At 44.4% G+C, this 26,859-nt stretch overlaps 1 protein-coding gene across 1 annotated transcript in view; it reads left to right on the plus strand.

Moving 5' to 3' along the window:
• Positions 1 to 945: 945 nt before the first annotated feature.
• The window catches only part of LOC117521352 (transcriptional activator Myb-like), a 105,718-nt gene continuing 79,804 nt past the window's right edge, over positions 946 to 26,859 (plus strand). The window contains exons 1-4 of the mRNA XM_034182643.1: positions 946 to 957; positions 1,029 to 1,100; positions 2,684 to 2,779; positions 3,031 to 3,251. Of these exons, the coding sequence (XP_034038534.1) occupies positions 946 to 957; positions 1,029 to 1,100; positions 2,684 to 2,779; positions 3,031 to 3,251 (401 nt within the window). The remainder of the gene's footprint in view (positions 958 to 1,028; positions 1,101 to 2,683; positions 2,780 to 3,030; positions 3,252 to 26,859) is intronic.

A 26,859-nucleotide genomic window follows, 5' to 3' on the forward strand; every position in this document is an offset into this window, starting at 1 on the left:
CCCAATCATGACACTCACCTGTTTCCAATTAACCTGTTCACCTGTGGAATGTTCCAAACAGGTGTTCTTTGAGCATTCATCAACTTTCCCAGTCTTTTGTTCCCACTGTCCCAGCTTTTTTGAAATGTGTTGCAGGCATCCATTTCAAAATGAGCAAATATTTACACAAAAACAATAAAGTTTATCAGTTTGAACATTAAATATCTTGTCTTTGTGGTGTATTCAATTGAATATAGGTTGAAGAGGATTTGAAAATCATTGTATTCTGTTTTATTTACATTTTACACAACGTCCCAACTTCATTGGAATTGGGGTTGTATATACTTAAAACATTTTAAAAACTTTTTCATTGATAAAATGACATTTCTTTTAGGTAGTTTTTTCCACTTGTTTATGAGAATTGTGTTGTATTTAATCAGGATTTACAGTCATTTATTCCTGATTGATTTGTACTGGACTGTACAGCAACATAGAAGCCAAACACACACACACACTCATCTTCAACCGCTTATTTGAATTAAGGGTCACAGGGGGCTGGAGCCTATCCCAGCAGTCACAGGGCGTGAGGTGGGTTCACCCTGGACAGTACGTCAGTCTGTCAGTCACAGGGACACATACAGACAAACACACAGACAATTTAAAGTTTCCAGTCCACCTAACCTGCATGTCTTTGGATGTGAGAGGAAGCCGGAGCACCTGGAGGAAACCCACACAAACACGTGGAGAACATTCAGACGGGACACAGAAAGACCATAGGTGGGACTTGATCCCATGACTTTCTTGCTGTGATGTAACAGTCCTAAGCAGTAAGGCACCGTGCTGCCCACAAAGAAACCAAATCACTTAAATTTAAGTTTGCAAACTGATCATTGATTATTTTTTTTTTGAAGTATTGTTGACCCATTGATGAAGAACAGAAAAAAATTCAAAGACTGCATTTTAAAAATGAAGCCAGTGGTGCCTAAAACATTTGCACAGTGTTAGTGTGATGTAATTAGACTCCACACTCAGGTCTTCATCCTCTGCAGGACCACAAGCTGTACCAGCTGGTCCAGGAGTTTGGTTCAAGGAACTGGTCTTCTGTTTCCCTTCACTTTACAGTGAGTACTCTATTTTCTGTTGTTCACATCATGAAAGATAAAATACATATATAAAAACTAAATTAAATTGAAGATGCTCAGAATCTCAACAGAATTAGGATTTCATTTTATTTTAGTGACCTTAATGTCTCTGGATCCTCAGCCTTTGAGATCCAGACACACCTGGGAAGATCTTATGGAATGAGGTCAAAGGTCAGAGGTGTTGGTGATGCTGATATCTTTAATGAAGGTCCAAGTCTTCAGGGTTCTGGTGCTTCCTGGCTTACTGTTTGCTTCTCAGACTTGGACTCTAACCAGTGTCCTCAGGTGAGGACTAGATGTCTTTGGTCCCAGGTCTCTGTGGAGGATATCTGGGTCCTGCTGGAATTACTTTGTGCCCAATGAACGGTTACTTAGGAGACTCAGATGAGAAGGATCACTGACTCTGTGAGGAAACATCAGACACCACATCACCTGACAAAGGACAAGTCCCATGTCACCTGACCAAGGACACGTCCACATGTCACCTGACCAAGGACACACCCACATTTCACCTGACAAAGGACAAGTCCACGTGTCACCTGACCAAAGACACGTCCACATGTCACCTGACCAAGGACACGGCCACATTTCACCTGACCAAGGACACGTCCACGTGTCACCCGACCAAGGACACGTCCACGTGTCACCTGACCGAGGACATGTCCACCGACCAAGGACACGTCCACATGTCACCCGACTGAGGACACGTCCACCCGATCGAGGACACGTCCACGTGTCACCTGACAAAGGACAAGGCCATGTGTCACCTGACCAAGGACACGTCCACATTACACCTGGACAAGGACAAAGACACGTCCACATGTCACCTGACCAAGGACACGGGCACATGTCACCTGACCAAGGACACGTCCACGTGTCACCTGACCGAGGACACGTCCACCCGACCAAGGACACGTCCACGTGTCACCCGACCGAGGACACATCCACCCGACCGAGGACACGTCCACGTGTCACCTGACCAAGGACACGTCCACATTACACCTGGACAAGGACAAGGACACATCCACGTGTCACCTGAACAAGGATAAGGACACGTCCAGGTTTCACTTGGCTGCAGTAGGTAGATGGTGACTTTGGAGAGGGGTGATTAGCCTGGTTGTATGTCTGGGTGGTTGCCATCCAGGGCCCGGGGTGGTTGCGCCTGTGGCTGATGTTCGATGATTTGACATGTGCTGTGATGTTAGATGCTCGAAGCCAAACAGCACAGCTTAATTTTTTTTCATAAAGAAAACACTGAGTGTCAGTTAATCAGATTTAGTTGAAATGCAGCTGTGAGGGTTTGTTCTCCCACTTTTGTCCTGCACACAGCTTGTCTGTCATCTTAGAGGGGAGGAGCCTCCTCTGGATGACAAGCAGCCATTCTCTAGTTGCAGATGAGAGGCCGGTTGATAGTTTATTTTCTTCCTTCATCCTCAACACGAGCAGACGTGACAGAGTATCTGTCCCAGACTCAGAGCACCCTGTTACAGACGATATGACAGCAGTCGCTGTTCTCTACATGTTCTCTCTGTCAGTCAGTGGTTGTGTGTGTCTGCTGCCAGGGTCAGAGGTCAGAAGGGGAGTGTCAGCAGCGGTGGAGGCACATAAAGAATCCAGAGCCTGTCAAAGGTCCTTGGAAACAGCACGAGGACAAGAAGGTTCACGATATGAAACACGATACAGACACACAAGACAAAACACAGACGCTTGGGGTTCTGGTTCTAGCTCAGACTCAAACGGGGTGTCCTGTGCTGCACGGTAACGTGTCTGCAAAGATTTACACTCGCCTCACTCGGGCTGTACAAAAACGTGTGTGAGCTGAACGTCCAGCTGAAACATCAAGACATTTCACTGAGTGCAGTTCTTTGTTTTCACCACTCTGAGGCGATGTGCTCTGGTCTCCCTGCAGCTCATCGAGCTGGTTCACAGGTACGGCGTGAAGCGCTGGTCGGTCATCGCCAAGCACCTGCAGAGTCGTAACGGGAAGCAGTGCCGCGAGCGTTGGCACAACCACCTGGACCCGAGCGTGAATAAGAGCAGCTGGACGCTGGAGGACGACCGCATCATCTGCCAGGCCCAGAAAGCCATGGGGAACCGCTGGGCCCACATCTCCAAAATGCTGCCCGGCAGGTAGGACCCCTTTCTGCTGCTGGGAGATCATTCTGTTTAGTTCTGAAAAGACATCCAGGTTCTGAAAATAACTTTTAACACATCTGTACACAGACACCACATCCAGTAAAGCCCTTTCACACCAGGCCAGCGTAGAGTTGCGTCATGTGGCGTACTGACTATGCTGAGTTTAGGCAGCTCTATGTGGCGAAACGCTGAGGGAGGCAAAGGTGTCCGTGAAATGGACAGAAAACAATTCAACATGTTAATTTCTTTTTTGCGGCCTTTCAGTGTAGAGCACTGGATGCAGTGCTCCATGCAAATCTACACAACAACTCCGCTGCTGTATGTAAGTCTAAGTAACACTGCGCTCTTCTACACCAAGACTCCACAATTCTACACAACCCTAGGCCAGGGTGAAGAGTCCTTTTAGGTTTTTTTTTATCAGTACATACTTGTATTGATTGATTTTATTCATCTTACTGGACTTTGCTGGAGTGAAGCTTCAAAACCACGGAAGAAGAGGCGGGCCAAGCTTCCGCATCCACTATAACTCTTCACGGACGGATCGCCAGCGAGAGAACATGTCCATGTCCAGTATAACTCTTCACGGACGGATCGCGTCTGTGATCGCCAACTGCAGCTCCGGCTTCACCTCCTAAAGTTCTCTCATGATTGTGGCACGTTAAATAAAGTCTATTAACGCCTGGAAATAATGTATTTGGACCTTTTCCAATGTATCAAATCCATCTGCGTGTCCAGGCAGTCTGTAAAAACAGTGTTGTGGAGCCAAGCTTCTCCCCCCGCGTGCAACTTAAGAAGCCATTCCTGCGTACTAGATATGCAGCACAATGCAACTCTATGCAGGCCCGATGTGACAGGGACTTAAGAAAGCAGAAAAGTAATCCTGCATGTTTAAATGTGGGAGGGTCAGCTGTCTAAGTGAATGGAGGTCAAATTTCAATTTCAATTTCAATTTATTTGAAAGGGACCATGTGCAATTAAAAACATAAATGTCACCATTTGATGCATTGCACCAGAGTTGCCTTAGGCTAATTTACATCTGCAGTCCCTGACCACGAATAAATATGACACTATAAAATCATCAAATATCACAAATAAATACAACCAAGATGTTAAACACTTAACAAATAAAACTTGTAGCGACACTATGTATTGTAAATAGAATGCCCCTCATAACACTCAAACATATACATAGGGTGTAGTAGCATGCACATCACACAACACTGCCCCCAGTCACACACACTCCTTATGAAAAAAAAAGCACTAACTTAGTGGGTGCATTGTTGTCAATTCTTTAAATATTTTTTTATATTAACTTTAAAATCACAAAATGAGCCGCAATTTTTTATATTGTCTGGAATGGCATTCCATTGTGTAACAGCTTTAACAGAAAAGGCTGCCTGCCCAAATACTGAATAGTGAAGGAGTAAAACACAGTCATGTATGGAAGCTATTTTCGTAGACCTTACAAAGCCACAATAATAGACAAACTTGCACAAACAGGCGGGAGCCAAGCCGTTTAAGATTTTGTAAACAGCAATAAATTTGAAAATATCCTAAAATTTTCAAAAGATAATAGATTGTATAGTAGAGAAGCTTGAATCTTTGACTGGACTGGGTTGCTTGACGCGAGGACATTTCGCTTCAAATCGCAGAAGCTTCTTCAGCTGAAATTCTTGCTCCGGTGGTCTGACTTCTGTTGACTCTTGTAGAGAAGAATAATCAAGAAGTCACAAAAGCTGGAGTTTTAAACCTAACCAGACCCCTCCTACCGAGCGGCAGACTGCTATAGGCTAGTGACTAAACAATAGCTCTAATCACCTATTGTGCTCTAGTCAGCACCCTCCTAATGACAGGGCAGCTGTCCTTCTCCTGATGGCTCCCTTGACGACTCTCCTGATAACGCGAATGACTCATTTCCATGAAGAAAAGACTAAAACTGCTTTGACCTGAGTACCCCATTGTAAACAGGGGATAAAGCGTGTCTCAGACCCCCTCCCCGGTTAAGGCTGGGTTTCAAACGTTTCACAAAGAATGCCTCCTTGACCCCTCTCTCAAACCATTTCTTCTCTCTGGCTAATATTTTAACTTCCTTGTCCTCAAACGTGTGGTTAGTGTCTTTAAGGTGGAGATGAACTGCAGACTGAGGTCCACTGGCGACCTCTCTGTGGTGTTGGTATAGCCTTTTGTGTAAAGGTTGCTTAGTCTCACCGATGTAGTGTTTGTTACAGTTTTCCTGACATCTGATAGAATACACTACATTGCTCTGTTTGTAACTAGGGATCCTGTCCTTAGGGTGAACTAATTTCTGTCTCAAGGTGTTAACTGGTTTAAAGTAAACTGGGATTTTGTGCTGTCTGAAGATCCTCTGTAGTTTTCCCCTACTCCTGCTAAATAAGGGAGAGACATCCTCTTCTTCTTGTCTCTGTCTCCTGTCTATGGTCTCTTTGTTCTCCGGGATTTCTGCACTTTGTCCAGGGACCATCGTGGGTACCCACATACTGTGAGGGCTTTCCGGACAAGTTGTTGTTCTTTAGCCCTTCCCAATGCAGTTGTGGGCACCTGTAGGGCTCTGTGTTGAAGCGTCCTAATCACCCCGAGCTTGTGTTCAAGCGGGTGGTTTGAGCCAAAGAGCAGATATTGGTCAGTGTGAGTTGGTTTTCTGTAAACCCCTGTCTGGAGTTGCCTGTTCTCTCCAATCGTAACATCACAGTCCAAGAAGGCTAAATGGTTGTTTCTGGCATCCTCACATGTGAACTTGATATTGGTGTCCACGAGTTGATGTGTTATGTAAAGTCCTCAACTTCCTGTTGCTTGATTTTAACCCATGGTCATCAACATATCTGAACCAGTGACTGGGAGAGAGCCGTGAAAGACGTCAAGGGGTGTCTTCTCCCTCTGCTCCATGTACAGATTGGCCACGATGGGGGATACGGAGGACCCCATCGCACAACCATGAATCTGCCTGTAGTAATTCCCCTTAAACAGGAAAATACATGGTGTTAAGACAGATCTCCAAGAGGTGACAGATGTGGGTCTGGTGTGAGTTTGGTCCTTTCAAGTAGAGACACATCCTCCAGCATTCTCTGCCTCACAGCTGAGATGGCCTCAGCGGTTGGGGATGCAGGTGAAACCGAAATCACATCAAATGACACCATAGTTTCATCTGCCTCCATCTGTAGGTCCTTGATCTTGTTCACAAATCCTTGTGTGTTCTCCACATGGTGTTCTGAGTTACCCACTAGAGGAGCCAAAATCCACTTGAGGTGCTTGGCCAATTGTACGTGATGGAATCTGTGCTACATACAATAGACCTGAGTGGCACATCCTGTTTGTGGATTTTGGCTAGTCCATAGATGCACGGAGTGGCATCCCCAGGGTACAGTCTGTAGTATGTCTGCCTGTCGATGAGTCCCTCTTTTCTCCAGGTTTTGGAGGTAGCTAATGATTTTCTTCTTATAGCTGCTCGTGGGTCTCTCTTCAGACGTTCGTATGTACTGGAGTCACTGAGCAATTTGTTGATCTTGGCCTCGTAGTCAGATGTGTTCAGGGACCACTGTGCATCTGCCTTTATCCGCTGGCAGGATAAGGATGCTTTGGTTCTTTTGCAGTGCTGACAAAGCTTTCTGTTCTTCTCCTGTGATGTTGGACGGAGGAGGCTTAGCACTGTTCAGCACTGTGACTCTTAGTCGGAGGTCCCCAGCTTCTGACTCTGACAAACTGTTATGTTTAATGGCTGACTCTACTGCAGTGATGTAATCTACTGTCGGTATATGTTTAGGGGTCACTGAGAAATTTAGTCCTTTAGCGAGCACATCCTTTTTCTGTCTGTGTAAGAACCCAGTTGGAGAGATTCTTTACCCAATTTTTCCCTGTTGTCACTAATTTGTCTGGGTGTATCTTTAAAACTACTCCCACTGAAAGTACGCCTTTTCTGCACCTAAAAGGTTGTGAAACTTCCTGATTTGCCGCTCCTTACTTTTTAAATGCTCAGCCATTTGAATTTTAACTATGAACTTTGTGATCTTATTATGGGCCTCTTCCCCACTAAAGTTTCTACACCTTTTGTAAAGACTATCAAGATTATTTTGGAGGTCTAATATTTTAAAATGAAGCCTTCTAATTCTAAGACCAAAATCCTCCTAAGGTAACTGTGCTGGATCTTTTCTGCTGTGTGACCTGCTTCTAGTGCCTTTTGCTTCATGCATTTGGGAATAACATTGTTTTGACCTGGGCCCTCTCAAGTCAACACATGAAGCCCACAGCCACCAACCTTGGCGTCATTATGGACTCTGATCTTAAACTGGACAGGCAGGTCAAGGCGATTGTTAAATCCAGCTTTTATCAGCTTCGTCTTTTAACCAAAATAAATCAATTTATCCTTTTCGACTTGGAGCGCGTCATGCATGCTTTTATTTCTTCACGCCTGGACTACTGCAATTCACTTTTTTATGGAATTAATCAAAAATACACTTCACAGATTGCAGTTAGTCCAGAATGCTGCTGCACACCTCTTAACTGGGAGCAAAAAACATGAACATATTACACCTATTCTTGCGTCTTTGCACTGGCTCCCTGTTAATTTTAGAATTGATTTTAAAATTTTATTATTTGTTTTTAAGTTTTAAATGGACTGGCCCCACAATATATTGTAGACCTCCTCCAAATTTACTCCCCAGCGCGTGCTTTGAGGTCTGAGGGCCAGCTCCAGCTTGTGGTGCCTAGGACGAGACTTAAGACCAGGGGGGACAGGGCCTTCTCTGTGGCTGGGCCCAGACTCTGGAACGCTCTGCCTCTCCACGTTCGAACCCACTTTTATTCTCTGGCTTTTAGCTCTGCATGAGTTGTATGGTCCTCTGTTGTCTTTGGCCTAGTGTTTTATTTATTTATTGTTTTTATGTTTATTTATTTATTAGTATCTGAGTGGGTTTATTGTTTTGTATAGTTGTATAATCATTTTATGTGCAGCACTTTGGAAACTGTTCTGTTGTTTAAATGTGCTATATAAATAAAGTGGATTGGATTGGATTGGATTGTTTGCATCTCAGGTTAAATCTTAAGTGGTTTCTAAAGTTAGCTATCTTTGTAGATTGTACTTATATAATATGCTACAATGATGATATTTCAGTGGCTTTTGTCAAACATTTTCAGGGCCTGTTTGTACAGGGATTCTAAGGGCCTAATTGCTGTCTGGCTAGCCTGACCCCAACAAGTAATACAGTATGAAATATGGGGGAAAATTAAAGCATGCAAAAATATCTTGGCAGCCTCTGTAGATAAGAAGGATCTAATTTGTCTAAATAGAGCCAGCTTATATTAATAAATAAGGTCAGGGGTAAGAGCACAACTTAATGTTGTGCATTGCAGAACTAGACTGGGTTCTGGTTTGCAAACAGCCACACAGTCGGTGGTCCATCCCTCTGCCACAGCCGGGTGATGTGTCCCCTCAACCTCGTCAGTCTCTCATGTCCCGTTAGCTCGATATATAGTCAATAAAAAGCAGTACTGCCAAAGCTAACATTCCGTCATTATGTGTGTTGTAACCACGCCTGTATCCACGAAGCAGCCTAAGCCTGTATGTAGCTCCTCGTGATGTATTCTAAGAAAAAATCTTAGAATTCCTCAAATTCTTAGACATTTCTTACAATTTTCCCTTGGTAAGATAAAAGTTGCTCACAAAGCACCTTAGGCCTTCGGAGAGCTCCTAAAGGCCCTGTCACACCTTGATGATTAACCCTTTGTGGTCCGAGGACATTTATTGGACAGTTCACTCGCCTGGCATAAATGTTTTATTATTGCTGTTAACAGCTCTCTCTGCATGCTTTTTGTTTCTGTCTTTTGTTTTTCCTTCCAGGTGGCTTGCATTTGGGACTGAGTGGCTGTGTTGCTGAGGTTATCAGGACCTCACCCTGATCACCTGCGTCAGGACTCACAGCTGAGGTGCATCTATATGGATTGGAACATGGTGGCATTTAAGACTGGAGTATACAGTGTGTATTTGCCAGAGACTCGACCTTGTGACCAGACGGGTGAGATCGTCGTCTCGGGAGCCATCTCATCATCAGTGGATGCAGAGAACGTCCAGGGTTTGATGCACGGTCTGTGAAAGAGGAGGGGGTGAGGTCTCACGCTCGTCAGCACACTTCCTGAGGTACGTTAGATTTTGTGACTAACATTTATACAGTCAGTAAATGTGGTGTCCCTCACACCTTTTTATATTGAGCTGTATGTTAGTCATGTATCGGCTTCCACTGCAGTGGAGTTTTGTGAACTGGATGTTCCATGCCTGCAGGTTGGGAAGCTGATTAGTAATCAAGCCAGGAAGTGTTTGCTGTTTGTACACCTTTAAGTGTTTCTCTCTGTGTGTAGAGTGTGGACTCACATATGGTCCTTCTTTCACAGACTCGGTTTGTTGCGGCCACCTGGGGGGTGTCGGCGGGGTCCTTGGGTCCGAACAGCTTCTGGCTCCGGACCGTTAGCGCTGCTGGGAGCGCACCACGCCAGACCGCACTTTCTTTTGTTATTTTTTGTATCACTGTTATGTATTAAATTCAGTTAGCCTTTGTACCGTGCTCTGCTTATTTCATACTGGGTCCTTCAGACGCTGGTCGGTTCTCCGAGCTGCGTCCGACACATAACACATAGCTTCGAGCAGATGGTGTGTGGCTCACCTGACCTAGCTACGAGCAGGCTAGCTTCGTAGGAAGCCTCCTGTGCGTCGGCTGAGGGTGCAGTACAGGAACGAATGGCGGACTTTGACTGCTTCAGCTCGTCACGTTTTCTTTGAAAAAAGTCCAAAGGCTTGTCTTTTAAAGTCGGGTGTTTAGTGTGTAGGTGCCGTCTGAGATTGGCTGGTTTCATTGAGTCGTTGCACAGTACTTCAGAACACACAACACATTGTGGCTTTGGTTCTTCCTCGGTCCCGCTCCAAAAGAACCTGAGCTCAAGATATGTTGGGTCATATTTTCGTGCAGCTTTGCGGCGCTTTCTGGTCGAACAAGCCGCGAGCATTTCAGGGTCAGTGTTGCATCTTTCGTTAGCACTTGAAGTAGTGCTACTTGGTTCCTCTCCATCCTGTTCTGCAACTTTTCTTTTCTTTGTCTTTTTCACTCCACTTAGCCACGCTTTTAAACTCATTTCGACGTTAGAACATTACATTTATTTACCCTTCGCATTTATGTTTCTGTTCCTGCTCGCATCAACAATTTGAAGTGAGTGATCCCATGATTCCGTGCAGCCTGTATGTGCCTACGTAAGCAGAGTACGTTTGTAACAAATATTTTTTAAAAGACAGTTTTAATTATCTCAAGCTACACATTTCGTTTGAAATGTCATATTTATAATGCATTGTATTTTTCCGATTTTTTTTAAGTGAAAATGTGGACAAAAAATGTGGAAAATCATGACATTCCCCCGCGTACCACCAGAGAGCGCTCGCGTACCACAGTTTGCGCACCACTGGTCTATACGTTTTGTTGTCTTCATCTCAAAGCAATTTCTGTCTGCTATTACACAAAGGTCACATCACAAACTTCTACTTCTGCTGTGTTTTGGAGTGTTCTGTGCTGCTCCTAAAGCAGCTTTCATTCACGCTTTGGCTCCTTAAGCCTGGGTCCCACCGAATAATGAAGGATGAAGAAGGAGCCACGTAGCATGTTTTCTTTGCTACGAGAGGGTTTCTTCAACTATCGCAGACAGCCAGCAGAAGGCAGAAAAGTGCTTCAAAAAAATTTTTTTTCAGCATTTTTTGTTATAAGCAGGCATCTATGCTAGATCAAGTCCTTATATAGTAAGGTTTCACATCAGGGGCGATGCCAAAAATAAAAATAATTTTTTGCCATTTTTGGGTCAAAATTCAAAAATGGTTCAATCCTTTTGATTTGCATATCAAATTACTTGTCTTGACGAGTAGAGTTCAAAAATATATAGTTTGACCTATTTTTGACCGTACGTTACGTCACAATGACCAAAAATGTGGAAAGGTCAACGCACTTTTCGTGAAGGGTCAAATTCATAAAATCTGTTATGATGGTCCATAGCCATGAGCTATAAATTGTGTTGTTAATGTAAGTTCCAAGAGGTACCTTTTTTCTCTTGTAATAAATGTAGATCCAAAACTGCATAATTCTGAAATTAGATTACAAATAAACGCATTCAAAGGACATTCTATATAAATTCCAAACTGAAAATACTGCATTTTAAGGGTTTTGTTGTGTTAGCTACTTAAAGCAATCAACTTGGGTTTAAACAGCCTTCTGCACGGCACCCACAGGCACCCATGCAACACTGACCACTCTTAAAGCACTTACAGGCTGCAGACTTGCATTTTGCCTCACATCCCTTTTTCCACTCTATTTACACCCAAATATACTTCAAATGATGTCAAATCACATCAAATCATAGTTTTACCAAAATCATATTAATATATGTTTTTCCATAACATGGGTGGTAATCAGTTTAATTTTTTTATGGAATGCTCCTTTAAGGTAACTAAAATTTGTCAGTTTAGTATTAATAACAATAAATAAATGTCAGTGGGTGTACTGAACTTAATTTGAATGGTTCTGATACTTGAGGTATCAAGTGTATGTTGTGTAATGGAAACAATGAATCATAAAAAAATGATTTTAATAAATTAGCCATAGTGTACTCTAAAATGTCTCTGTCTTCTTTGCTTTTGTATTCTGATTTTCATTATATTCACAAAAAACATACTTGTACACTTTTTATATTTAATTAATGTGCTTGATGTAAAAGAGGCCAATTATGATCAATTTTGATGTCATAACCATTTTGAAGTTGGATAAAGTTAATCAATAGACCCATCTTATCTGACATAATTGTATTTTCATAGCTAAGACTGGCATAATGGTCTATGTAAGTTGTCTTATTGGTTTTCTTGTGCAAGAAAACATATAATTAGACACCAAAATTGTCATAATCGGACCATCATAAGAGATTTTATGAATTTGACCCTTCACGAAAAGTGCGTTGACCTTTCAATTTCATTTTCATTTATATAGCGCCAAATCACAACAGAGTTGCCTCAAGGCGCTTCACACAAGTAAGGTCCAACCTTACCAACCCCCAGAGCAACAGTGGTAAGAAAAAACTCCCTCTGAGGAAGAAACCTCAAGCAGACCAGACTCAAAGGGGTGACCCTCTGCTTGGGTCATGATACAAACATAATTACAGAACAATTCACAGAACAATTCACGGACGAATATACAAGAAATGCTATTGGCAGACAGGACAGGAGGATCACCAACACGAATACAACTCCCACCTCTGGATGGAGCTGCACCTTAAACAGAGAGAAAAAAAAACAGAATCAGGCATCAGAAAGACAAAAAAAATACTGTATAATTTGCCAGCATTAAACAACAAGAAAACAGAGAAATACTAAGATGATCGCCAGCCACTAGCCCTAAACTTCACTAAAAGACCCAGAATTTAGGTAAAGTTGAGGCCGCAGCCCGCTCCAATTACTAATAACATTAATTAAAAGAGTAAAAAGTGTAAAACAAAACTGTACCAGTATGCTGCCATATGAAAGGGAAAATAAGTGCATCTTAATTCTGGACTTGAAAGTCTCCACAGAATCTGACTATTTTATTGATGCAGGGAGATCATTCCACAGAACAGGGGCACAATAAGAGAAAGCTCTGTGACCCACAGACTTCTTATCACCTTAAGGACACAAAGTAGTCCTGCACCCTGAGAACGTAAAGCCCGGGCCGGTACGTAAGGTTTAATTAGGTCAGCTAGGTAGGGAGGTGCCAGTCCATGAATAATTTTATAGGTTAGTAGCAGAACCTTAAAATCTGATCTCACTGGGGCAGGAAGCCAGTGAAGAGACGCCAAAATGGGTGTAATGTGGTCGAGCTTTCTGCTTCGTGTCAATAGTCTGGCTGCAGCATTTTGAACCATTTGGAGACCCCTAATGCTGTACTGTGGTAAACCAGAAAATAGAACATTGCAGTAGTCAATCGAGAAGAGATAAATGCATGGATCAGGGTCTCGGCATCAGCCATAGACAGGATGGGACGAATCTTCGCTATATTTCTCAGGTGGAAGAAAGCAGTACTAGCAATATTTGTAATGTGGAGGTCAAAGGACAATGAAGGATCAAAAATTACCCCAAGGTTCCTCACTTTGTCAGTGTGATGTCTGACACACGAGCCGAGGCTGAGCGTTAACTGGTTAAATTGATACCAGTGTCTCACTGGACCAAGAACCATAATTTCAGTCTTATCAGAGTTTAAAAGTAGGAAGTTTCTAGACATCCAACTTCTCACTGCTGCAAGGAAATCTTCTAAGGATTTTATGTGAACGAGATTACCAACAGTTATCGGCATATATAACTGAGTATCATCTGCATAGCAGTGAAGGTAATCCCAAACGCCGCAATATGTGCCCAAGAGGTGCTATATAAAGGGAGAAAAGCAGGGGGCCTAAAACAGACACCTGTGGAACCCCAAATTTCATGTCACTAAGGTTAGAGGTAGTGTTACTGTACACAGTGAGAACGACTGGTCAAGTATGACGTCAGCCATGCAAGGGCACTCCCAGTAATCCCAAAATGATTTTCCAGCCTGTCAAGTACAATATGATGATCACTGTATCAAATGCAGCACTGAGATCTAACAGCACCAGAACCGTAGTGGTGTCTGAATCCATTGTAAGCAGAAGATCATTCACCACTTTAGTGAGAGCCGTCTCTGTGGAATGATATTTTCTAAAGCAGACTGCAGTGGCTCAAAGAGATTATTCTCAGTGAGATAGTCTACGAGCTGCCTTGACACCACTTTTTCCAGAATTTTAGAGAAAAATTATAGATTTGATATCAGCCGATAGTTTTTCAATACACTAGGGTCAAGATTAGGTTTCTTAAGTAATGGTTTAATCACTGGAGATTTGAAACATTTAGGAACAGATCCAGAAGTTAAAGAAAGATTTCTTTAACTACTTCTTCTTCTGATTTCTTCCTTTTCACATTTTCGGTCATTGTGATGTAAAGCAAGGTCGGAAATAGGTCAAGCTATATATTTTGAACTCTACTTGTCAAGACGAGTAATTTGATAATGCATATCAAAAGGATTGGACCATTTTTGAATTTTGACCCAAAAATGGGGGTTTTTGGCCCAAAAATATAAAAAAAAAAAGATTTTATTTTTGGCATCGCCCTGATGTGAACCTTACTATAATAAGGACTTGATCTAGCATAGATGCCTACTTGTAACAAAAAATGCCGAAAAAAATTTCTTGAAGCACTTTTCTGCCTTCTGCTGGCTGTCTGTCGTGGGAGTTTCATGCCTCCGAGTGTCTCTTAGAGGCATTATCTTCAGTTAACGAGGCTCCTCTCTGAGTGTGGTGCTAATTTCAAGAAGTTCAAAATTTAGCAACAACAGTGTGGCGCAGTTTGTGTACGAGTTACTGCGACGGCTTAGAGTCATTTGCGTGTTGCTTACAAGTCTGCTATAGCTCATTATCATGTGCCTGGCAGCTACGCAGGACCTGAGAGGCTGTTTTTGGAGCGGCTATCCTCTTGAGCACACAATTCCACCTGATCTGTGCGCTGGACTCTATAAAATAATTATTTGTAGCGGATTAATCATTTTCTGCCAAACTTTGGATGCTGAAAACACCTCTAATCACTTCTGGAATCAGAGGACTGTTTCTGTCAGTCCTATTTGGGTTCCTGTCTTCATTCTCTTTTCCTTCACTTTAGCCCATTCTTGACTTTGTTTTTATGCTTGGCCTCTTGTTTTTCTTTCTTGTCTGTTTCTGATTATTCATGTTTATGTATTATTCTGTGTTCCTGGTCTTGGTTCTCATGTATTGCATTTTTGGTTTAGTCATTCATTGCTTTGCTTTGTCACTAGTTTCTTTTTTTGGTCATCTTTTATTTAATAGTCATGTATATTACTTTAGCTTTTCACATTCTTTCCATTATGCTTCGTCACAGGTTTTGCTTATTGTTCATCTTCAGTGTTTAGTATTCGATTATGTTCTTTGTGATTTATTTGTTATTAGTATTTTGTATTGTCACTGCATTTATTTCTATATTTTATTCAGTGTCAGTTCTGTTCCAGTTTTGTTTTATTATTATTGATCTCCTGGTTTTCCAATGTGCTTAGTCACATTATCTCCTGGTTTTTTCCCCTTTTGTTTGCTCACGTTTATTATTATCTGCCTTAAGCACGTCTCATTTTTCTCTATTAATTTTCCAGTCACTTAGTTCTTTTGGTTTGTCTGCATTGCGTTTTCCTCCCTCAGTCTCTTGCACCTGTTCCTCATCTGTCAGCCATGCCCCCCTTTCCAGATCCTTCGTACTCACGTGCACCTTGTTTTCCTGTCACCGCCTTCTTTATTTAAACTGCGTCTGTTCATTCCCTCACTGCTCGTTTGTCGATGATGTTCATCACTTACCAGCGCTTTGTCTCGTTCTGTTTTTGCTCTTGCCGTGTTTTGATTCTGCTCTGTATACCTTACCCTGTTTTTGCCTCAGCTTTGAAAACCCAGTTTGCTCGTGCACTGACCCTGCTAGTTTTTGACCACGTCCTCTGTCTCGTCCTTGTCTGGTGCTTTTGCTCAGCGGACTGTCTTCCTGTTGCCGAACTCCTGCCTGTAATAACGACCATCCTTTTTACTCATACGTCCTGTTTGAGAGCCTGTATTGAGAGCCTCTGTCTGTGCCTCGCCTCTGCTCAGCCTTGACAGTTTCATTTGGACACTTTTTTCCTCTCTTTCCATGTGGAATTTTTGAACAGCTTAAGGTAACTATTTTTAATGTTTTTTTATACCTTGATAAAACGGTTCCCAGCTGTAAAAGTATGTCTGTTGTGTGTGATGTCTGTTGTATGTAAAAGTATGTTGATTTAATATCTTGTTAATGGATCACATGAGCTCCGCTGTGTGTGCTCACTGAGGCAGTGACTCATCATCACGCTCCAAATGAGCATTTAGGCAGAATGCCAGCTCACAAAAGAGTGATTTTTTTCAGTCCTAATTGTCCTAAATTTCTTAATTTATATAGCGCCAGTTCACGATGAAATCGTCTCAAGGCACTTCACACAACATAATAAAAACAGAAAAACTGAATTAAAATTTAAAACACAATAAAAGGACAAAACCATAAAAGAATACAAAAACACATAACATTAATGATAAAACAAGGAAAGCAAATAAGTCTTTAGACGTGATTTAAAAGTCTCCACGGTATCTGACTGCCGGATACCGTGCCAGGAGATCGTTCCACAGAGCTGGAGCACGGTAGGAGAAGCTCTGTGACCGGCAGACTTTTTATTCACCCTGGGAACAATCAATCAATCAGTCAATCAATCAATTTTTTTATATAGCGCCAAATCACAACAAACAGTTGCCCCAAGGCGCTTATATTGTAAGGCAAGGCCATACAATAATTATGTAAAACCCCAACGGTCAAAACGACCCCTGTGAGCAAGCACTTGGCTACAGTGGGAAGGAAAAACTCCCTTTTAACAGGAAGAAACCTCCAGCAGAACCAGGCTCAGGGAGGGGCAGTCTTCTGCTGGGACTGGTTGGGGCTGAGGGAGAGAACCAGGAAAAAGACATGCTGTGGAGGGGAGCAGAGATCGATCACTAATGATTAAATGCAGAGTGGTGCATACAGAGCAAAAAGAGAAAGAAACAGTGCATCATGGGAACCCCCCAGCAGTCTACGTCTATAGCAGCATAACTAAGGGATGGTTCAGGGTCACCTGATCCAGCCCTAACTATAAGCTTTAGCAAAAAGGAAAGTTTTAAGCCTAATCTTAAAGTAGAGAGGGTGTCTGTCTCCCTGATCTGAATTGGGAGCTGGTTCCACAGGAGAGGAGCCTGAAAGCTGAAGGCTCTGCCTCCCATTCTACTCTTACAACCCTAGGAACTACAAGTAAGCCTGCAGTCTGAGAGCGAAGCGCTCCTATTGGGGTGATATGGTACTACGAGGTCCCTAAGATAAGATGGACCTGATTATTCAAAACCTTATAAGTAAGAAGAAGAATTTTAAATTCTATTCTAGAATTAACAGGAAGCCAATGAAGAGAGGCCAATATGGGTGAGATATGCTCTCTCCTTCTAGTCCCCGTCAGTACTCTAGCTGCAGCATTTTGAATTAACTGAAGGCCTTTTAGGGAACTTTTAGGACAACCTGATAATAATGAATTACAATAGTCCAGCCTAGAGGACAACAGTATCAAAAGCAGCACTGAGGTCTAACAGAACAAGCACAGAGATGAGTCCACTGTCCGAGGCCATAAGAAGATCATTTGTAACCTTCACTAATGCTGTTTCTGTACTATGATGAATTCTAAAACCTGACTGAAACTCTTCAAATAGACCATTCCTCTGCAGATGATCAGTTAGCTGTTTTACAACTACCCTTTCAAGAATTTTTGAGAGAAAAGGAAGGTTGGAGATTGGCCTATAATTAGCTAAGATAGCTGGGTCAAGTGATGGCTTTTTAAGTAATGGTTTAATTACTGCCACCTTAAAAGCCTGTGGTACATAGCCAACTAACAAAGATAGATTGATCATATTTAAGATCGAAGCATTAAATAATGGTAGGGCTTCCTTGAGCAGCCTGGTAGGAATGGGGTCTAATAAACATGTTGATGGTTTGGATGAAGTAACTAATGAAAATAACTCAGAACAATCGGAGAGAAAGAGTCTAACCAAATACCGGCATCACTGAAAGCAGCCAAAGATAACGATACGTCTTTGGGATGGTTATGAGTAATTTTTTCTCTAATAGTTAAAATTTTGTTAGCAAAGAAGTCATGAAGTCATTACTAGTTAAAGTTAATGGAATACTGAGCTCAATAGAGCTCTGACTCTTTGTCAGCCTGGCTACAGTGCTGAAAAGAAACCTGGGATTGTTCTTATTTTCTTCAATTAGTGATGAGTAGAAAGATGTCCTAGCTTTACGGAGGGCTTTTTTATCAGAGCAACCAGACCTCTTTTCCAGGCTAAGTGAAGATCTTCTAATTAGTGAGACGCCATTTCCTCCTCCAACTTACGGGTTATCTGCTTTAAGCTACGAGTTTGTGAGTTATACCACGGAGTCAGGCACTTCTGATTTAAAGCTCTCTTTTTAGAGGAGCTACAGCATCCAAAGTTGTCTTCAATGAGGATGTAAACTATTGATGAGATACTCTATCTCACTTACAGAGTTTAGGTAGCTACTCTGCACTGTGTTGGTATATGGCATTAGAGAACATAAAAAGGAATCATATCCTTAAACCTAGTTACAGCGCTTTCTGAAAGACTTCTAGTGTAATGAAACTTATTCCCCACTGCTGGGTAGTCCATCAGAGTAAATGTAAATGTTATTAAGAAATGATCAGACAGAAGGGAGTTTTCAGGGAAATACTGTTAAGTCTTCTATTTCCATACCATAAGTCAGAACAGATCTAAGATATGATTAAAGTGGTGGGGTGGACTCATTACTTTTTGAGCAAAGCCAATAGAGTCTAATAATAGATTAAATGCAGTGTTGAGGCTGTCATTCTCAGCATGTGTGTGGATGTTAAAATCGCCCACTATAATTATCTTATCTGAGCTAAGCACTAAGTCAGACAAAAGGTCTGAAATTCACAGAGAAACTCACAGTAAACGACCAGGTGGACGATAGATAATAACAAATAAAACTGGTTTTTGGGACTTCCAATTTGGATGGGCAAGACTAAGAGTCAAGCTTTCAAATGAATTAAAGCTCTGTCTGGGTTTTTGATTAATTAATAAGCTGGAATGGAAGATTGCTGCTAATCCTCCGCCCGGCCCGTGCTACGAGCATTCTGACAGTTAGTGTGACTCGGGGGTGTTGACTCATTTAAACTAACATATTCATCCTGCTGTAACCAGGTTTCTGTAAGGCAGAATAAATCAATATGTGATCAATTATTATATCATTTACCAACAGGGACTTAGAGAGAGAGACCTAATGTTTAATAGACCACATTTAACTGTTTTAGTCTGTGGTGCAGTTGAAGGTGCTATATTATTTTTTCTTTTTGAATTTTTATGCTTAAATAGATTTTTGCTGGTTATTGGTAGTCTGGGAGCAGGCACCGTCTCTACGGGGATGGGGTAATGAGGGGATGGCAGGGGGGAGAGAAGCTGCAGAGAGGTGTGTAAGACTACAACTCTGCTTCCTGGTCCCAACCCTGGATAGTCACGGTTTGGAGGATTTAAGAAAATTGGCCAGATTTCTAGAAATGAGATCTGCTCCATCCAAAGTGGGATGGATGCCGTCTCTCCTAACAAGACCAGGTTTTCCCCAGAAGCTTTGCCAATTATCTATGAAGCCCACCTCATTTTTGGACACCACTCAGACAGCCAGCAATTCAAGGAGAACATGCGGCTAAACATGTCACTCCCGGTCTGATTGGGGAGGGGCCCAGAGAAAACTACAGAGTCTGACATTGTTTTTTGCAAAGTTACACACCGATTTAATGTTAATTTTAGTGACCTCCGATTGACGTAACCGGGTGTCATTACTGCCGACGTGAATTACAATCTTACCAAATTTACACTTAGCCTTAGCCAGCAGTTTCAAATTTCCTTCAATGTCGCCTGCTCTGGCCCCCGGAAGACAATTGACTATGGTTGCTGGTGTCGCTAACTTCACATTCGCAAAACAGAGTCGCCAATAACCAGAGTTTGATCCTCGGCGGGTGTGTCGCCGAGTGGGGAAAAACGGTTAGAGATGTGACGGTGTTGGCGGTGTACACGGGGCTTCTGTTTAGAACTACACTTCCTCCTCACAGTCACCCAGTCGGCCTGCTTTCCCGGCTGCTCGGGATCTGCCAGGGGGTAACTACGGCGTCTAAGCTACCTTGGTCCGCACCGACTACAGGGGCCTGGCTAGCTGTAGAATTTTCCACGGTGCGGAGCCGAGTCTCCAATTCGCCCAGCCTGGCCTCCAAAGCTACGAATAAGCTACACTTATTACAAGTACCATTACTGCTAAGGAGGCCGAGGAATACCTAAACATTTCACACCCAGAGCAGAAAAGTGCGGGAGAGACAGGAGAAGCCGCCATGCTAAATCGGCTAAGAGCTAGTAGCTACGCTAAGCTAGCGGATTCCTAAAAACATGCAAAGTGAATAATGTGTAATAATTTAGAGGTGATTCAGCAGAAGGAGTGCTTTAGTTAAGGCACGTAAAGATTACACTGGGAAACAAATCGTAATCTAGATAACTAGATCAATCTAACTGCGCAGATTAAACAGCTAACAGATACAGAAAAACACCGCTGTGCTCCGGAACAGGAAGTGATACAATACCGCAGTGAGAGCCAACCACCAGTAGAGGCAAGCAAGAGTTTTCACGGCAAAATCAAATTCACACAGAAGTCCTGCACCCTGAGAACGCAGGGCCCGAGCTGGTACATAAGGGCTTACCAGGTCAGCCAGATAGGGAGGTGCTAGTCCATGAACAATTTTATAAACAATAGCAGCACCGTAAAATCCGATCTTGCAGCAACTGGAAGTCAGTGCAGGGATGCCAAAACGGGCGTAATGTGGTCAAACTTTCTGCTTTGTGTCAAAAGTCTGGCTGCAGCATTTTGAACCAGTTGAAGACCCCTAATCCTGGACTGCGGTAAACCAGAACATAGAGCATTACAACAGTCCAATCTAGAAGAGACAAATGCATGAATCAAAGTCTCAGCATCAGCCATAGACAGGATGGGACGAATCTTCACTATATTTCGCAAATGGAAGAAAGCAGTCCTTGTAATGTCTCTAATGTGGAGATCAAAGGACAACGTAGGATCAAACATTACCCCAAGGTTCCCCACTTTATCCGTATGATGTATAACACACGATCCTAAGCTAAGCACTAGCTGATCAAATTGATTGCCGATACCTTGCTGGACCAAGAACCGAACTGATTTTCAGTCAATATTGGACGAACACAAAGTTAAAATTTGGGTGACTGCGTTAAAGTGGATGTGTAGCCACGGAAGAAATAACTCCAGCCGCTAAAATCAGAACAGAAGCTGTGCAGCCACACAGAAGGAGAGCACGCAAAAGACCAATTTTGAAGACATAACGCAAAGTTAAAAGTTCTATCACGGTGACTTGTAAGCTGCAGAACATATATATATATATATATTTAAATGATCCACAGGTGTATAAAGTGGCCACCTCATTCTGTATGCAGAAACGGCCACCGCGCGCAAAGAGCGGTTTACAGAAATAAACGGACGAACCACAAGTTAAAAGTGGAATCACAGTGTAAAACGACTGTGTTTAAAGCCAGGGAAAAAATAAAGCCAGCAAGCCATGGATGGAAAGGAAGCCACTTAGAAAGAGCACAGAGGCGGCTGTCCATGAAAGGACAACAGCCAGCGCGCACAGGCAAAAGAGCGATTTTGCAGAAATAAACGGACAGACCAAGTTTTGTGTGTTTAAAGCCGCAGAGAAAAGCCAGCGAGCCGTGGAGCCAGTGAGGAGCACAGAGGCAACTCTCCAGGAACCCGTGGTTCTGTTCTAGCTGGTCTGTTGCATTACAGGTGGACAGCAACCTGGCGCACAACCGCGAGACTGTGCTGGAGTGTCTATTTTTGGACTGCTTTAAAAAAATGGACATCTTTAAATGCTGCTGTGATCTTGTGAATTGAAAACCCACACTTTAAGGGACCAGGTGTGGGAGGTGCTGGATGTTTGGACCAAACTCATGCCTAAACGTGCGCCAATATGGCGTTATCCTGGCGCTATCATGGCATTACGTGGCTTAGTGTGGCTGATGCGAGCCATTCGAGGCTCTAATGACTTGTCGGTGTGGCTCACTAGAGGCTGCTACGTGGCACATGCGGGGTACAGAGAGGCACATAGAGGCACCTTCATAGGAGATACGTGATAGATGAAAACGTGGGTCATCTTTCGAATAATCGCTGACACACCCATGCGTGGCTCCTTCTTCATCCTTCATTATTCGGTGTGACCCAGGCTTTACAGTCTGAGAGCGGCCCCTCCCCTCACTCCATTGATATGGTAACAGTGCTTTACGCCGAGAAAGCACAGAGTTATCCAGTAACATTCACATGCAAACTAGTGGAGCAATCCTGATAGTTACACACTCTTTGTTTAAGCACGTGAGATTGTCATCAGAGGCTCTGCGTCTGCTTTCACTGAGCGCCGTGCGTAATTGCGCAGGGCGCAATGGATGTACTCATTGGAGCACCCAGGGGGGCTATTCAAACAGGCCAAACTAATAACACATCACTCCTGAAAATGATCTTGGCTTTTCACGTGAGGTGAATCTCCCCTACGCTTGGATTTGGAAAACCATGTGACGGTGAAACCAATTCCGATTGGACACTCACCACTGCGCACGTCATCACAACAGCTTCTATGAGGAGTACAAAGATGGCCGATGGCTGGCTGGAAAGTCCGTGGAGTTAACTTTTCAGCAAAAAAGTAAGTTTCTATCTCATATCATTAAAAAGTTATTTATAATTTAGTAAAGCTTGGTCTTAGCCGTCGTATACGACGGTGTCGACCCCAGAGGGTTAACCGGCATATGCCAACAGCCCCGTTTCTACCGAGTGGTTCGGGTCCAGTACTGCAGGGTGTGAATGGGTCAGAAACAGAGTATTTAACATTATTTTTTTATTTTATTTTTCTTATCTTGGTGGACCATTTCATCACGTACATAATGCTGATGAGTTGACTGATGGCCGTGGTAAAAGCTGCCGTGAATGAATGAAGTGCTGTGAAAGTAAGCGTCACAGCACTTCATTACTCATGTCTGATCACACTTCTGCTAACGCGGCATCACCTTCAGCAGCTCTGATGCCAGGTTTGTAGTTGGTGAGGTGCTGGAACTCCGGCCACGCCTGCCTGCTGTTGTTGGTGTCCATGTGGTCGTGGATCCTCCTCCTGAAGTCCTCCTTGGTCTTCCTGATGCCTCTCTTCAGGTTGGAGCGGGCTGTGCTGTACAGAGCCCCATCACCAGCTCTGAAGGTGGAGTTTCTCTCCCTCAGCAGCTGCTGACGAAGCTCGTCTGGTCGTGTTTTCACCATCTTAAAGGTGGTGGGGGGTGGATTTCCAGAGGGAGGTATATGCAGGGATGAGTTACAGAGAGATGTGATCTGACTGTCCTATATGTGGAGCAGGTCTGGTCCTGTAGCATTGCTTAATGTTAAACTTTGTCTGGTGTATTTTCTCCTCTTGTGGCACATTGACATGTTGATGAAGTCTGACTGAGTTTAATTCCACATGATTAAAATCTCCCACAATAATTTGCACCGCGTCCTGGTGTCGGTTCAGATGGAGGCTGAGGAGGCTAGCGTTAGCATCCGGTGGAATGTAAACAGCAGTTAGCAAGAGTCCAGTAGACTCCAGAGGAAGGTAAAACGGTCGGCATTTAACAGTCAAGTATTCCAGGTCTGGGAACAGCGGCTGGCTGCCGTCGCTGTGTTCCTACACCAGTTGATGTGGATGTGCATTTAATAGCATGCTAACTTGATAGCTGAGTCTGGGATGGATGAGGGTAGGACACAGCGGTCTGTGGTGAAGTTATCTGAAGCCACCTGCAGCCTCAATTCATCCTTTTTATTAGACAGGGATCTTACATTGGTGAGGGAGAGGCTGGGAAGTGGTACTTTGTGTGGCCGCTCCCATAGCCTGGCTAGCCCGCTGGCCCTGCATCCGTGCGTCTGTTTGCGCTCCCTGTACTGCCTCCACCTTCTTCCCATTGGGATGGTGATCCATGGAGAGCTGGGGTCCTTTGCTATGTGTACCGGGATGTTGAAAGAACGGGAAGACTCCAATGTAATACTCCTCAGACGAAACTCCAGTTTTCAAAAGATCGTGTCAGCTATAGCTGGTGTCAGCTCAACAGAAAATTACTAAGATGATTAGAATGTACATAATAACAATGCAAAACAAAGCAGCAAAAGTGAGAGCACAGAGCTGCTGCGTCTACGCTCAGCTCCATCTTACTAACCAGCAACAGTGCTTTAAAAGTTTAAATCGTCACCGCACTTCTCTCTGATCAGGTGTGATCAGAGCGCAATACCTCTGAGAAACGCACTTGGAGCAGAAGAACCACAGAGGGGCTTGCTTTAAAACTCTACGTTTCCAGCCACGACAAGGAATGGAAGTATTTTCAGATGTCGTTTTTTGAAAGTCAGGAGCTTTATGTGGATACATGTCCATCAGACTGTGATGATGAATCCCACTGAAAGGAACAGGTGGAACTCGCACTTCTCGCCCTTCACAACAGCCGGTTCTCCAACAACCGCTGTAGGACCTGACGTACATGCTTGACATGAGTCTCAGGGTCCGTAGAAAAGATGAGGATGTCGTCTAGATACACGAAGACAAACCGGTGCAGGAAGTCCCACAAGACGTCATTAACCAATGCTTGGAACGTCGCGGGGGCGTTTGTGAGGCCGAACGGCATGACCAGGTACTCAAAGTGACCTAAGGGGGTGTTAAATGCCGGTCTTCCACTCATCTCCCTTCCGGATCCGAACCAGGTGGTACGCATTCCTAAGATCAAGTTTAGTGAATATTTGGGCTCCATGCAGGGGCGTGAACACCGAATCCAACATAGGTAACGGGTATCGGTTGCGAACCGTGATCTCGTTCAGCCCTCTGTAATCGATGCATGGACGGAGTCCGCCGTCCTTCTTACCCACAAAAAAGAAACCCGCACCCATCGGGGAGGTGGAGTTCCGGATCAACCCGGCAGCTAAGGAGTCCCGGATGTAGGTCTCCATTGATTCGCGTTCCGGACGTGAGCGGTTGTACAGCCTGCTGGACGGGTACTCAGCGCCCGGAATCAAATCGATGGCGCAATCGTACGGTCGGTGCGGGGGAAGGGCGAGTGCCAGATCTTTGCTGAAGACGTCAGCAAGATCGTGGTACTCACATGGCACCGCCGTCAGATTGGGGGGGACTTTGACCTCCTCCTTAGCTGTCTCACCGGGTGGAACCGAGGATCCTAAACACTCCTGGTGGCAGGTTTCGCTCCACTGCGTCACAACCCCAGACGGCCAATCAATCCGGGGATTGTGTTTCAACACCCATGGAAAACCCAAAATCACTCGGGAGGTAGAAGGTGTTACATAAAACACAATCTCCTCCCTGTGATTCCCAGACACCACCAAAGTCACTGGCTGTGTCTGGTGTGTGATTAATGGAAGAATAGTGCCATCTAGTGCTCGTACCTTCACAGGGGAAGGCAGAGCCACCAGAGGGAGCCCTACTTCCTTTGCCCATCTGCTGTCCAGCAGATTCCCTTCCGACCCCGTGTCTACAAGTGCTGGGGCGTGAAGGGTTAAATCCTCACAAAGGATTGTGACTGGGATTCGTGCTGATTTTCGGGGTTCCCCCGCATACGTGTTATGGCCCACCCTTAGCCCAGTTTCTAAGGACGGGCGTTGTAGTTTGACCGTTTGGGACAGTTCCTCTGTATGTGACCACTAGACCCACAGAAAAAACACTCCCCGCGGGCCTGCCTCCTTTGTCTGTCCTTTGATTTTATTTTGGCCCTGCTCATGTCCATAGCTTCGTCAGCAGGGGGAGCTGTAGCCACACGGGGCCCTCTGGCTGTGGAGCGTGGGGACGACGGCACCCTTTCGGACCCGGAAGGAAGAGGGACGGCCCGTGCCCGGTCACGCCCCCCGCCCTGCTCCCGACGGTGTTCCTCTAACCGGTTGTCTAAGCGTATAACCAGGTCGACAAGCCCGTCAAAATCCCGCGGTTCCTCCTTAGCCAGCAGATGCTCCTTCAGGACCGGAGACAGCCCGTTTATGAAGGCGGCGCGGAGTGCAACGGTATTCCAGCCGGACCTCGCAGCCGCGATGCGGAAGTCGACTGCATACTCGGCTGCACTCCGGCGCCCCTGTCGCATTGACAGTAGCACGCTTGAAGCGGTCTCGCCTCTGTTGGGATGATCAAAAACCTGTTTGAACTCCCTTACAAACCCAGTGTATGACGTTAGGAGCCGTGAGTTCTGCTCCCAGAGCGCCGTAGCCCAGGCGCGTGCCTCTCCTCGAAGCAAATTAACAACATAAGCCACCCGGCTAGCGTCTGACGCGTACATGACGGGACGTGCAAAGACGAGCGAGCACTGCATTAGGAAGTCCGCGCACATCTCGACACAACCTCCGTACGGCTCCGGAGGGCTTATGTATGCTTCAGGGGATGGTGGGGGGGGTCGTTGAACGACCAGTGGAACGTTTGTGTCTGACAAAGGACCAGCAGGAGGAGGTGCTGCAGTAGCGCCTTGATCGCGCGCCTCCACCCTGGCGGTGAGAGCCTCCATCCTCCGATTGAGGATAACGTTCTGCTCGGTTACCAGATCCAACCGAGCAGTGAAAGCGGTCAGTATTTGCTGCAGCTCCCCTAACACGCCTCCTGCTGGCGCCTGTGCACCTCGCTCTTCCATTGGCCGCTCAGGCTCGAGTTGACGCCCCTCGGGATCCATGACGCTGGCCGAGAAATCCTGTTGGGGAGGTGTCGTGACAAGGACCCACAACAGGGGGAAGTTAATGAAGGGACAATGGAATAGCCAAAAAGTAACAATTTAATGTTGTGAAGATGCACAACGTAATACAGACAGA

The sequence above is a fragment of the Thalassophryne amazonica genome, chromosome 12, assembly GCF_902500255.1.
Source record: "Thalassophryne amazonica chromosome 12, fThaAma1.1, whole genome shotgun sequence".
Taxonomy (NCBI): Eukaryota; Metazoa; Chordata; class Actinopteri; order Batrachoidiformes; family Batrachoididae; genus Thalassophryne; species Thalassophryne amazonica.